The sequence below is a fragment of the Acomys minous genome (assembly GCF_964271855.1).
Source record: "Acomys minous genome assembly, chromosome: 16".
Lineage (NCBI taxonomy): Eukaryota > Metazoa > Chordata > Mammalia > Rodentia > Muridae > Acomys > Acomys minous.
The window spans coordinates 62,945,506-62,959,618 of NC_140498.1; the positions used below are offsets into that span (position 1 = coordinate 62,945,506).

The following is a 14,113-nucleotide window of genomic DNA, read 5'->3' on the forward strand; positions in this document are numbered from 1 at the left end:
TGGAAAGCTCAGAAGCAATGACACTCTATAGAAATTGTGCTTCAAGCTGGGCATGGTGGCACACACCTGTAATACCAGCACTCAGGAGGCAGAGGCAGGCAGATCACTGTGAGTTTGAGGACAGCCTGGTCTAAAAAGTGAGTCCAGGACAGCCAAGGACACACAGAGAAACACCCTGTCTTGGAGAAAAGAAAAAGAAATTGTGCTTCAAAATTTATATCTTTTCCTAATAATGTGGTATGACAGTCTTATGATGTTGAACAATAACAGCTCCCAAGCACTCCACATTCTCAGTCGACTATGGATAGACTACAGGGTTCAATAGTTTGAACATATTGGGTCTATTTTTAATTTTTTTCTTTCTCATATTACATGGTAACCCCACTGCAAGTCTAAAAATACCCCTCAAATAGATCTGTGGTTGCCAGAGTAAAGTATGAGGAGAACTGACTACACCTAAGAGCAACTAGAGGGAATATATTTAGTTTTGGATAATGGACATTTCTGCTGTCACGATGGAGATGATAAAAACTCAGGGCCTTAACAGGAAGGTGACAGCTATGCAAATCTGAGTTTGAGCTCTCAAATACACATAAAAATGGACAGGAGAAGACCAACTTCATAAAGGTGTCCTCTGATGGCCACACTGAGGGATGTGGCAGCACATACTTTAATTTCAACACTCAAGAGGCATAGGCAGGTAGATTAATGTGAGCTTGAGGCCAGCCAGGGTTACACAGTGACACCCTTTAGTTCTTACCTAGCAGGCACGAGGCCCTAGGTCCATGCCAGCACCACATGAAAGTGATGAGGCACAACTATAATTCTAGTACTTGGGAGGTGGAAACAGGAGCTCAGAAGTTCAAGTACAGCAAGTTTGAAGGCCAAGCTGGGTTCCTCAAGACCCTTTCTCAAAAGAAAACCTTTCAAACAGTCCTACATAAAGATGAGTAAAATTTTCTAAATTACAAACTAAAAACTAAAATAAGACTTAAACAAAGAACTTCTTTGTTTACTACACAGCATGGTCATTGGCTGAATACTCCTTGCAGGTCAAATCTATAGCCAACTGGGAACAACCGAGCCAGTCTCATGGTGCGTCACAGGCTATTCCACTCAATCTTCCATATGCTGCCTTTAGCCTTCTCCAAATCCGTATGGCCCAACCTGGACTAGTCCTGTGCCCACAAGCTTTAACCATAACAGGTCTTGTGACTATCCAGTTATCAACCATGACCGCCACTGGCACCTCCTGCTCCCTCTATGTCAGTTTCCTTCACTCCCAGGCTTCTCCTATCATCGTCCAGTAAAGCTCAGAGGTCACACTATTCTCTTCATGGTCAGTCATGCTGTTAATAAGTGGCAGGGCTTGGCCTTGAGTTGTCACCACATAGTGGTGTTCCAGCATGAATCGTAACACCTTTTTGATGGTGCCCCTATTGAGCTTTCTAGCCTGTGTCCCTAGCCTGGCTTTGTCCCTCACAGGACAAGAGGCTGCTTCATTTCTCAGCTCCTCTCCACCACTGGCAGAAGCTTTTATTGCTTCCTCAATCTCTGATTTAAAATCATTTACTTTTCACCAATATCAAGAGTGAGATGTTGGTTGGGAAGATGGCTTAATAGGTAAAGAATTTATTGTGCAAGTCTGATAATCTGAGTTTGATCCCCAGAACACATGTAAAAGTAGAAAGGACCAACTCCACACCAATAAATAAATATCGCAAGGACTTTTAAGGGCCCATGTCATTCATACACAGACACACAGACCCCTGACGTTCCAATTACCACAAATTGGGACTTCACATTTCCTACATTTGGGGAAATCACAGAGGTTAACACATCACAAGTATAATGGATAAGACTCGTGCTGGGAAAATGACCTTTTGATCAACAGGAATCCCCTGCCAGGTAAGGATAGACTACTGTTACCTAAGAGCCTCAAACTCAGGATTCCAGGCAACGCTGGGCTCTCATATTCCACCTAAGATATTACATGCCTGGAATATTTCTTTAATGTTAAAGAACAGTAGTCACAGATTTTATGAGCCTATTCAGTTTCACTTATTTATTTATTGGCTGTCCTGGGATTTACTCTGTAGACCAGGTTGGCCTCAAACTCACAAGATCCACCTGCCCCTGACTCCCCAGGCATGCATCACTGTGGCTGGCTAGTTTCTTCCCTTTAAAAGTAATTTAAGAATTATTTTTTAATTAAGTTTATATGTCTGCATACAGCTATGTACATATAAGTTTAGGTCAGAGGTATTGGGTCCCCTGGAACTGGAGTTACTGGTGGTTTTAAGTTGTCTGACGTGGGTGCTGTGTGCAAACTCAGTTCCTCAGCAAGAGCAGGACACATGGTTAACAGTTTAATCATCTCTCCAGTCCCTAAAGTAATTTGTAAGTTAGCCCACATGGCATTTTCATGCATTCCCCTCCTCTTCTCTGAGGTGCTAACAATAGAATCTGGGGTCTTGAACATGTTAGGCAACATCTCTACCACTCAGCCATATGACACAAATCTAACTTTCTCAAAATTATCATTAATAAGCATCACCCCAAAGAATAAGAGTCAACTGCAAGGAGCAAAATAATGGAAACTCCAAGTGTGACAAAATGACTCCCTTACTGATTTGGAATCATTTCAAGTAAATGGAGGTACCAAGAAGTCTTGTTTAGAATTCAGGGCTTTTGATCCTACTGCCCATTTCAAAAAAATCCTAATAGTTGTGCCCAATGTGACACCCACCACAGTGTTCCCACCAGCAGCACGTCTACTGCATATGCAGGAGACCAATGTATATGTCTTTATATATGACATAAAAATATATGTAGGTGGTGTATCAGTGAGGCAAATTGTTTAATGATGGGGGAGGTTTTTGTAAAGGATGAGTGCTCAACAGCCAAACACTTTACCAGGTTGACCAACACTACTACCTACTTTATCTAATGAGGCTTAGACTCAAATTTATTTCTTGTCTTAAGAAGTTTTATTTTATGTGTATGAGTGTTTGGCCTGTTTGAATGTCTCTGCACTGGTGCCCATGGAGGTCAGAAGGTGTTAGGTCCCCTGGAACTGTAGTTAGTTGTCTGTGACCCACCTTGTGGGTAACTTGGAACAGAACCCAAATCCTCTGCAAGAGCAGCAAGTGTTCTTACCCACCAAGCCATCTCTCCAGCCTCTCAATTATTTCTCAGGTATTTTCTAGCTGTAAAACTTTTGGGGGGTGAGGGTAGGGGGAGCAAATCACCCAGGATATGTTCTTGTGCCAGAATATGCTGAAGGTGCCACTTGACCCAATATGACTGCACCCATCAAGGGCTCAGGTAGATGGGGCCACATATAGATCCTTACTGGTCCCTGTCCACAGCCAAGTAAGTCCCCAATACAGGTCAGGTGAGAGTAGACTCCCTAGTTCAAGTGCTCTACAGGCCCTAGGAACTTGGCCAGCTCCAGTCACGCTAAAAGTGCCAGCAACTTGGAGCTGGTGAAGCTCTTGCCTAGATATGCACAGCAACACAGTAAGGCATGAAAAGGCATGGGCTCTACCCCACTTCCAAAATGAATTCTGTCAGAGCAGTAACTGAAAGACAGTAAGGGTAAATCACTTCGTTTTCTCACTGTGAATGTTACCAGCTGCTACATAACACTTGTCACCTGATACATGTAGGCACCCTTACTTGCAAAACCAAGGCGATGATTCCCCAAACTATCTCCTGACCTTACTCTTCTCCAAAACTTTCCCTCACCTTAAATTACCTCCTGCAGCGGCACTTCCACACCTGTCCTCCAAGTCATCTTTCTATTCCCTCAATCTAATCCAGCTACAAGTTCTGCCTGTGTAACATCTGAAAGACAGCTCTAACTCTCCTACCTCTTAAGAATTCTGTCTCAATCAGGTCCCTGTTCCCTCTTGCCTAGCCCAAACCCTAAACATGTCTCTAAACCCACCTTAATCTTTCCCTCCAAATAACTCCTCTTCCCGTGTCTCCAAGCCTCTGTTCATGGTAACATCTGCCTTGCCACTGAGCTGCTGTGCACTATTCTCTCCTGTCAATCCTTCCTCTGGCATAAAGGTTTCTTTGATGGGTAACTGGATCCAGTCACTTCCGAGCTCCCCACTAACTTTCTTCCCCAGGCATGGGTGGAATGCCAACCATGTGCCAGGCACTGGAAACACAAAACAGGAATGATTTCAGTCTCAAAAGATCAGGATGTTAACAGCATTTGAACTGGTTGGTCCTTCAAACAATCTTCTGGAATCCCCTTCACAAGGACCAGAAACCAGCTACCACTTGACCCCAGTATAATTTTCTAGTTTTACCCTCCTGACCCTCTTGGTCTGGCTTAACTGGTCCACCCAGGCCTGGCAGCTTCTTGGTGACTTCCTTTTCTCTTACTGTGGACATTTACTGATCCTGGATAGCACTCCCTGTTCCTCTTTCATTGCAATCTGCTTGAACAAAAACAAACTCTCAGTAATCAATTATCATTCCATTCAATATACTTTACATATAAAAACTAACCTTTTTTTTTTTTTTTTAATACTATGCCTTATACATTGAGGCCTCTTTTCAAATCAGGTTGACTTTTTTTCAGTGTAGCCCAGACTAGCCTTAAACCCCATAGGCAGCCAATATCTGCCCCTAACCCTGACCACTGGGATTAGCGGCATGAGACACTACTCCTTGGTTATGTGGTTTGGGGCATTAAAACTAGGATTTCACGGGCTGGAGAGATGGCTCAGTGGTTAAGAGCACTGCCTGCTCTTCCAGAAGTCCTGAGTTCAATTCCCAGCAACCACATGGTGCCTCACAACCATCTATAATGTGACCTGATGCCCTCTTCTGCAGATAAAGCACTCATATACAATAAATAAATAAATTTTAAAAAATAAAAAAACCAAAAAAACAAAAAAACCAAAACAAAACAAAAAAACCCTAGGATTTCACAAGCTTCTTCTTCAGCCCTGAAGAAGTTATTTCTTCCCAGTGATAGAAAATAGAGAACTGGTCTTAGCAATTCATACAAACTAGGAAGGTGGGAACAGACTAGTGAACACTGGAGTGAGTCTCCACATATGTGTAGACATGGATATTCTGTCACTATCCTATTTCCTGCACTCTTGTCACTAGCCATTAGATTAAATTTGTTTTCTCTTCCTTCTCAAGTTCTCCATGCCCATCGCTACTCGTTCTTATGTCCAAATCCCTTAATTGTGTCTCAATGCTCCACGTCTCTACAGCTGATGGTCTGGGGCACATTAGCAACTTTTTTGAAGGGAAGCAATCACCTTCTAACTGGTTTTCTGGCTGCCAATCAGTGCATCCTGTGCAAATGTGACTCCCACTGTCAATATGGGTCTGATTGGGCCCTCATAGTTTCTGAGCTCTCTTCCCATCTTCTTTCCCAGAAAGTTCCATAACCCACATGGTTTCCTGAACAAATGGAGAGCCCTACTTCCTCCACTCATCAAGTTCTTGAAGAGCCCTTCCCACTGGTCTTTTAGCTAGCTACTTCCTCTTGCCTCAACAACTCCAGGGAACATCTTGGGGTCTCCGGGGCTTGAGTACCTGTTCCTTCCCCTGTACTTCCACATCAGCTTTTGCATTACTATTGCTCATCAGCCAGGCTCGAATCATCTACACATAGGTCACACACACCATGGCCTCTCCAGAGCCTAGCCTCTGGGCTAGAAAACAACTTGGGGGAGGGGGACACAAAGGCTCACTTTCTTCTTGTTGGCCAATTGCCTGGTCTTCTGCTGTAGAACTACTGCCACCTAGGGGCAAAAGGCTGGCATTGCAGCTCACTCTCACCATTCAGCATTTAACAAGATTGAACAAACTGAATGGGATGGGAACACAAACCAGGGAACAGTTGATTCTGGAGGTGGAAAAGCCTTGGCAGTTGGTGGCGGCTTCAAGTGGTGTTTGTGCTCTCAGCTGGGCCACAAAGCATGAGAAAGAGATCTTCTAGGGAAAGAGTAGAGAGGGTCAGAGGAATGGGTAGGGGGGCATCCCAAACCAAAGGCTTCTGATTTCAATCTTTAGAGCCATTACAACAGCGTAGTACACTTTTTTTCATGCCCAAAGACTTCTAATCAGGAGAAACATAATCAGACTTGCATCTTAAAAAGTCAACTCCTGCTGTTGTGCAAAGACAGAACAGAAGCAGTAAGTGTGAGATGCAACTGAGCAAGCACAGGAAAGATTATGTTTGTCAGTGTCTCCCATGCTAACTGTTGCCCCAGGACCTATTGCTGAACACAGCCAAACCAGTGCTTCAACAGAAACATCTCCTATCTCTCTCAGCTTCCTTACAGACCTTGAAGTCACAGCATTAAAAAACAGATTTTTTTAGATTTCTGTGTTACATATGGGAACCACATGTATGCTTGGTACCTGCAAGGTTAGAAGGAGGCACCGGATCCCCTAGAACTAGAGTGATGGACAGTTGTGGGTGCCAGAAACTCAACACAGGTCCTTGCAGGAGCAGCAAGTGCTCCTGTCTACCGAGCCACCTCCCCAGACCCACACCATGCTCAAAACCAGATCTCAGCAGTTTTGCATATGCAAGTTCACAGGCAATACGCTTCCAAATCCTGCACTGACCACTTTTGTGCACAAGATTACTTTAAGCTTCACTTTCTTCTCTAAATGGATATTATAACATCTATTTTAGGGGCTGGGTACATGCTTGTGAACTATTAACACATGGTACATTGTCAGTAAGATTCTGGTGATTATTTGCAATCATATATATCCCATGTGTGGCACGCACAATACTGGGGGTTCCTTCACATCTTTACACTTGCACAATACTTTCGCCCTACCATCTTACAAGCAATTCAACACAGCTTACTCAACATCTCAGGAGCTTCTCCCAAAACAGAGATGGGGCTGGAAGAACTTTCCCAGCAGGATTATTTAAAGATTTCTCACCTCTGTGTGTGTGTGTTTGTGTTTTGTGGTGGGGAGAGAGAAAGACGACCCCCCCCCCCTTAGCAACGCCTGGATGTATTTTTGGTCCTCACAACCGGGAGAAGTAGGAGGCAGAGATGCTAATACTTAGTGGGAAGGAAAGCCCGGCTCGGTATCCAACTTTCTACAATGCACTGGCTGCCAGGCCCCACAACCAACCATTATCCGACCATAACTGTCTGTAGAAAAGGGGGTTAAGAAAGCTTTCTCTAATCATCCGAGCTTGCCCCTTCTAGAGAGCTATACACTGGTAACCCACACGAACACTTTCGACAATGAAGCTCTCTCCAGTGCAAGAAAGTTCTCCGCATGCCCTGCACATAGGTGTCAAAACCCATTTTTAACATGCCTTAGCAGCAGAAGACAAAAGAAAAGGAAGACCCTTCCCTACTCCCCATTGTTCAACTGCGTGCAATTTTATCTTTTCAATATTTACACACTATTTCAAAAATGCGAACGTCCCGAAAACAGCTTTGCTAGAGACGGTGATCAAAAAAAAAAAAAAAAGAAAAGGTTTCTTTCCCTTTTCTTTTCTAGGATCTCCATACATACAGAAGAAAGCTGTGCACACTTCTAAAAGGACCTCACGACCCACCGCCGTGTATCCTGAAAAGGGGGGGGGGGGACCACAAAAGAGATCTATGGGATTTCCCGAGGGAGCAAGTCTGTGGGCCGTGACCTCTGGGCGCCCAAGGCCCCAGCTCCACTCTTCCTCTTCCGCCCCCCCGCCCTCGATCTCCGGGCCTCCGAGACCGACTATCCGAGGCGCCCCAAAAGCCTCGGAGCCCGGCCCACCCCCCCCCCCCCAAGCGCGTGCCCACGCCGTGTCCTTCTCCCGCCTCTCTCGCGGGATCCCGGGGAGGAATCTGGCCCGGGGGAGGCTTGTCGCCGACCTGGATCAAACGAAGAGTCGGTTCCACTTTGCCTGGCCGCGGCCCACACGCGCGTCTCGGTTCCCAGGCCTGCCGCGGCCTGGAGGCTTCGGCCGGTGCAGGCCCGGCGGGCGCCCGCGGGGCTAAGGCGAGCTCAGGCCTTAACGCGGCCTACTCTTTCGGAAGTCGCCGAAGCCTCCTGGCCTCACCTGAACACGGGCGGGAAGGCCCGGGGCTCTGCTCCAGGGCGGGCGGCGCGGCGATAACGGCTCCGCACGGCCTCGGTAGCGGGGTTGGCGGCGGCAGAGCGGCAGCGGCAGCAGCGGCGGCGGCGGCAGCGGCGACGGCGACGGCGGCGGCTCCTCCTCAGCGCGCACGACCCGCTCCCCGGCCCCGCGGCCCAGACACGCCCCTTCTCAGCGCGCTCTGCTATTGGTCAGCGTCTTTGACGATGAGGCGTTCATTGGTTGGTATGGCTGTCGCGGCACTCGGGTGCGCGCGGTGGAGGTGGGACTTCCTGTCGCGGCGGTGCTTGCAGTGGACCAAAGCGGCCGGTGGAGACGCGGAGTGGCTAGCGATGGCCGCGGAGGAGGCGAGTCGTTGGGCCTGGCCGGCAGTGGACGCCGACTGGAAGTCTAGGCCAAGGAGTGGCGCTCTTTGTATACATTGCACGCCGTGTAGGTCTCCCCCCCCCCCCCACTGCCTGTCCAACCGCCTCCGCCCAAAGTAAGAAAGTTGGTCATCGGGAGCCCAGGCTAGGAGGACAGGATCCCGGATTCGAATCCCGGCTCCGACATTTCCGGTCGGAGGCACGGTTGAGCACCGGTGACAGTCGCTTTACCTGGCCTCAGTTTCCTTATCTAGTGAAGTGGAATAAGGGATTTGGTCAGCATGGACGTTCCCGGAAGCTCTAACGTTGAAATTTGTATATATGTATATGTACACACATAAGTATATGTGTGTGTATATATGTATATATATTTAATGTTTATGCATGGGTGTTCTGCCTGCGTGTGTGTCTGCACCATGTGCGTGCAATGCATACGGAGGTCAAAGAGAATGTTGGATCCTCTGGGACTGGAGTTAACAGATTGTTGTTAACTGCCCTTTGGGTCCCGAGATCTGACCCCGGTCCTCTGAAAAAGCAGCCAGTGCTCTTCCTTGGTGAGCCATTTTTTCCAGCCTCTCTCCGTTTGAAATTTTAAATGCTTATTATTTGCCAGCCAGTTGGGCATTGAGCAGAAAAACAACTACCTGTCCCTTTAGGGACTGCTGTTCAGGGCTAGTGGTATCAGAAAAGTGTATGTCAACTTGTATGATTTTAAAACCTCTCTGTGTCTCTCGTTTGTTGTTGTTTTGTTTTTTTTGGTTTTTTGTTTGTTTGTTTGTTTGTTTTTAAATCGAGTTGGTTTCCTTTTACTCAGGGTCTTTCTAACTAGACCTCATAGAAATTTTCCTGCCTCTGCTTCTTGAGTGCTAGGTTTAAAGGTGACTATGTTTTTGAGACAGGGTCTCCTAAGATCCAGGTTGGCCTTAAATTCTCTCTGTAGTTAAAGATGTCAGTGAAATGATCCTTCTGTTTCCACCTCCCAAGTTCCAGGATTACAGGCCTGCAACACAGCAGCTGCCTATAAGAGACCTTTTAAAAAATAGTTTTATGGAATTTGCAAAATATATTTTAATATGTTATGTGTGTAAGTGTTTGTATGAACGTGTATGAAGAAGTCAAAGAATATCTTGCAGGAATCAGTTTCTCCCTCCATCATATGAGACCTGGGGGGGTTGAACTTAGATTGTCACACTTAGCGACCAGTGCCATCAAGTGAGCCATTACTATAGCCCTATGGCATTCTTTTTGTTTGTTTGTTTTTGTTAAATTTTGAGACAGGGTTTCTCTGTGTAGCCCTGGCTGTCCTGGAACTTGCTCTGTAGACCAGGCTGGTCTCAAACTCTCAGAGATTCACCTGCCCCTGCCTCCTGAGTGCTGAAATTAAAGGTGTATACCATCAGGGCCTGGCTTCCTGTGAAATTCTTTTGTTGGTGGTGGTGTTTTTATTTTTTTGAGACAAGATTTCTCTGCATAGCCTTGACTGTCCTGGACTTGATCTGTAAATCAGGCTGTCCTCAAACTCATAGAGATCTGCCTGCCTCTGCCTTCCAGAGTGCTGGGATTACAGGCGTGCGCTGCCACCACCACCCGGCTTCCTATGACATTTTTAATCAGCTCTGTTCAGTAAAAATTTAAGGAATCCACAAAATTGTCAACAATATGGCAACATAAAATTTTAAAATTATTTATGAGTAACAAGTGTATTAAAGTATGGGCCATGGGTATAGCTTAGTAGGTAAAGTGCTTCCTTAGCACATCCAAGGAGGTTCACAAAAGAAGAGGAAAAGGGGAAAAAAGGACGTGTGTAGTTTGGTGGGTGTTTGCCTAGCATACACAACTGTAATCCAAGGCCTCGGGAGAGGAAAGCAGGCAGGATCATACACAGGATGGAAAGATGCTACAGCAGTGAGAATAGTTGTTGCAGAGGACCAGGACTTAAGTTTCAGCATCCACATCTGTGGACTTACAACTGCCTATAACTCCAGTACCAACGGATACAGCACCCTCTTCTGTCTCCCGGGGGCAGTCCACTCAGGTACACAAAGCCACACTCAGACACAGACGTATGTACATAATTCAAAAATAAAAATAAAACCTTTCCTTAAGTGGTGGTGCACTCCTTTAATCCCAGTGCTTGGGAGGCAGAGGCCAGCCTGGTCTACAAAGCGGTAGGATAACCAAAGCTACACAGAGAAACCCTGTCTAGAAACAAACAAACAAAAAAAAAACCATTCAGAGCTGGGCATGGTGGCACACGCCTGTAACCCCAGCACTCTGGGAGGCAGAAGCAGACTAGATCTCTGAGTTCCAGGCCAGCCTGGTCTACAATCAAGTCCAGGACAGCCAAGGCTACTCAGAGAAACCCTGTCTCAGAAAACAAAAACAAAGCAAACAAACAAAAAAAATTTTTTAAAGTTCATTTTTGACTACATAGTAAATTAAAAACCACCTTCAGCTACATGTGACCCCACTTCACAAAAAATAAGTTATTAGCTGTAATAAAAGGGTAAAAGTAAGGTGTCTGCAAGATGCCTTAGCAGGATGAGGCACCAGTTGAGTTCAGTCTCCAGGATGATGGAGACTGATGGAAGGAGAGAACTGACTCCTGAAAGTTATCCTCTGACTTTCATATTTATACATGGACACATACACTATTTTTTAAATGCAAAAACCAGATACTTCGTAACAGTTTTATTTCACCAAATATATTCAAACTATTTCAACATATGATTAGAGCTAATGAGATCTTTTGCTGGGCAGTGATGGCACACACCTGTAATCTCAGCACTCAGGAGGCAGAGGCAGGTTCAAGGCCAGGTAGCACAAAGCAAACCTGTCTTAAAGAAACAAACAAAGAAGGGCTGGGCATGGTGGGGCATGCCTTTAATCCCAGCACTTGAGACGCAGGAGGATCACTGTGAGTTCGAGGCCAGCCTGGTCTACAGAGGGAGTCTGGGACAGCCAAGGCTACACAGAGAAACCTTGTCTCGAAAGCAAAAAAAAAAAAAAAAAAAAGTTTTTTAATATTTTGGTTTTTTCCTCCATTAGCTTTTGAAATCTAGTGTGCATCTTACATACCAAATTGGCCCAGTTGCATTTCCAGGATTCAGCAGTCCCACGTTGCCTTTGGACCATGAGCTACAGTAGGAGGAGGCAGAAGAGAATTCAGAAGGGTTCCATCTGAAGTGGTTTTTAAAAGGGTAAGAAGAGTAAGCTGGAAAAAATGGTCCATGGAAGGGAGGGATTGTAGTTACACAGAGGGTAGCCAGGGAAGCAGGGGAAATGGAATATGAAGAGGATTCAGAGGAACTGAGAATAATTTCATTCCTCATTGTTTAGTGCTGCCCTGTAGATCAGGCGGAAGCGATGGGTATGGGGCCTGGGAGCAGCTTAGTGGGTAAGAGGTTTGCTGTGCAAGCGTGGGGACCTGAGCCCAGAACCTGGTACACACCTAAGAAGCCAAGCATGGCCTGTGTTTCTGTAACTACAATGCTGTGGACGCAGAGAAGGGAGGATTGATGGGACTGCCTGGCTACCAATCTAGCTCAAGGTTCAGGGGAGAGTGTGCCTCAAAGGAATAAGGCAGGAAGTGATAGAGAACAAGCTCTCCATTGCCCTCCTGGCCCCTGCATGTGTGCATACATGTGGGCATACACAATACTTGCATACAAGAGTGAGTGGGTCCCCTGTCAACACTTCCCATTTGAAACTTGATGTTGGACATTTGACAGTGACTAGTTCACTGAAGAGCTGAATTTTTAATTATAGTCATGTGTGTATCCAGGTGCGCTTGTGTGTGTATGTGTACTCACATCTACTCATGTGGTCACTTGAAGGTAGAGACCAGAGATCCCAGAAAAACTATCAGAAAAACAAGATAGACAATGCATAAAGAATGTCATTCTTTATGCATTGTCTATCTTGTTTTTCTGAGACAGAGTGTCTTCATTGGCCTAGAACTTGTCAGTTAAAAGAGGTTGGCTGGCCAGGGAGTCTGAGGGATCTACCTATGTTTTTTTGTTTTTGTTTTTTTGAGACAGGGTTTCTCTGTGTAGCCTTGGCTGCCCTGGACTCACTTTGTAGACCAGGCTGGCCTCGAACTCACAATGATCCACCTGCCTCTGCCTCTCAAGTGCTGGGATTAAAGGCATGCGCCACCACCGCCCGGCCTACCTGTGTCTTAATTAGAGTTTCTATTGCTATGAAGAGACACCACGACTGTGGCAACTCTTATAAAGGAAACATTTCATTGAGGCTGGTTTACAATCAGAGATTTAATCCAGTTTCATCATGGCAAGAAGCATGGTCCCAAAGACATAGCTGAGAGTTCTACATCTAGAGCCTCAGACATCAGAAAGAGATTGAGACACTGGGCCTGGCTTGAGCATTTGAACCTCAAAGCCAGATCCCAGTGACACACTTTTTCCAACAAAGTCACACCTACTCCCAACAAGGCCACACTTCCTGACAATACCACTCTCTATAGGACTATGGGGCCATTTTCATTCAAATCACCACATCTCACTCCCTGGCTGCTTCCGTAGGTTTGAGCCATATCATAATGCAAAATGCATTTAGTCCAGCTTCAGCAGTCCCCATAGTCTATAACAGCCTCAACTCTTGTTTAAAAGTCAGAGTCTCTTCTGAGACTCATGGTAATCTCTTAACTGTAATCTCTGAAAAATCGAGATGAAAGTCACATTACGTTCTTAAAACATACAATGGCATGGGATATACATTACCATTCCAAAAGGGAGAGAAGTCAGCATAATGAGGAAATACTGGACAAAGCAAGGCCAAAAACCAGCAGGGCAAACTCTAACCTGCACCTCCATGGCTGGTGTCACAATGCTCTTCAGATGTCCAGCTCCTTTCAGCTTTGTTGACTGTTAACACACTTCTCTCTTGGATTGATTCCGCTCCCTGTTAGCAGCTTTCCTCAGTAGATATCCCACAATTCTGGCATTTCCAATGTCTTGGGGGTCTCCAAGGCAATACAAGTTTAACTTTCAGTTTCACATAACGGCCTCTCTGGGCTCCCATGCAGAGAAGCCCCTGACACAGGCCTGGCCTCAACAACTTTCCTTACTTGGGGCAATTTCCATAACCCTTTCCCTACTTTCTTGTATCCTTGACAGTAAAGTCAGAACCACGTGAAGCTTCCAAGTCCTGCTGCTGCTTGGGCTGGAACATGGCCCCGTTGTTCAGCTACATCTGCATGAGCTTTTGTTTCCAATGGTTTCCTTCACTGTTTGTGCATTTCTTTAATTCTTCACATATTGGACGCCTAGCTGGGTGGATCTTGCCCTAAGGTTATTTACTATTAAAGTTCATTCAGCACTGGGCTTTTCTTTCATCTGTTTATCTCCTTGAAGACAGGCCTCAGCTAGTGTCCCTTTTCTCCTCAAACTGTACATTTTGTATTTTCCTTCTTCAGCGTACTCCTTTTCATTATAGGTCTGCATAAGACTGGCCACGAATAACATACTATGCAGTCAATACTAGGCAGTTTTGAAATCTCCTCTGCCAACACCATTAATCCAAAACTTCATTTTAACTTCCGGCAGATTTTTTTGTACAAGGGCAAATAGCAGCCACATTCTTCACTACAGTATAACAAGAACGGTCTCTAGGTCACACGGTAGTA

General features: G+C 45.7%; 2 protein-coding genes across 5 annotated transcripts in view; one reads left to right on the forward strand and one right to left on the reverse strand.

Moving 5' to 3' along the window:
• ELAVL1 (ELAV like RNA binding protein 1) overlaps positions 1-8,198 on the reverse strand; it is a 51,945-nt gene extending 43,747 nt beyond the window's left edge. For 2 of the 4 annotated variants that reach the window (XM_084761080.1, XM_084761079.1), the window contains exon 1: positions 8,066-8,198. The gene's annotated coding sequence lies outside the window, so the exon portion shown is untranslated. Of the gene's footprint in view, positions 1-5,871; positions 5,893-7,877; positions 7,975-8,065 lie in introns of those variants that run through there. The other 2 variants (XM_084761077.1, XM_084761078.1) reach the window with 2 other exon arrangements.
• LOC311587165 (uncharacterized protein) lies at positions 1,233-12,314 on the forward strand (the record flags this gene model as incomplete). Its single annotated transcript, XM_084763663.1, has 3 exons — positions 1,233-1,265; positions 7,795-8,533; positions 11,515-12,314. 3 exons carry the CDS (start codon positions 1,233-1,235, stop codon positions 11,526-11,528), a joined length of 786 nt encoding a protein of 261 aa, XP_084619789.1. The 3' UTR covers positions 11,529-12,314.
• Between the last annotated feature and the right edge of the window lie 1,799 nt (positions 12,315-14,113).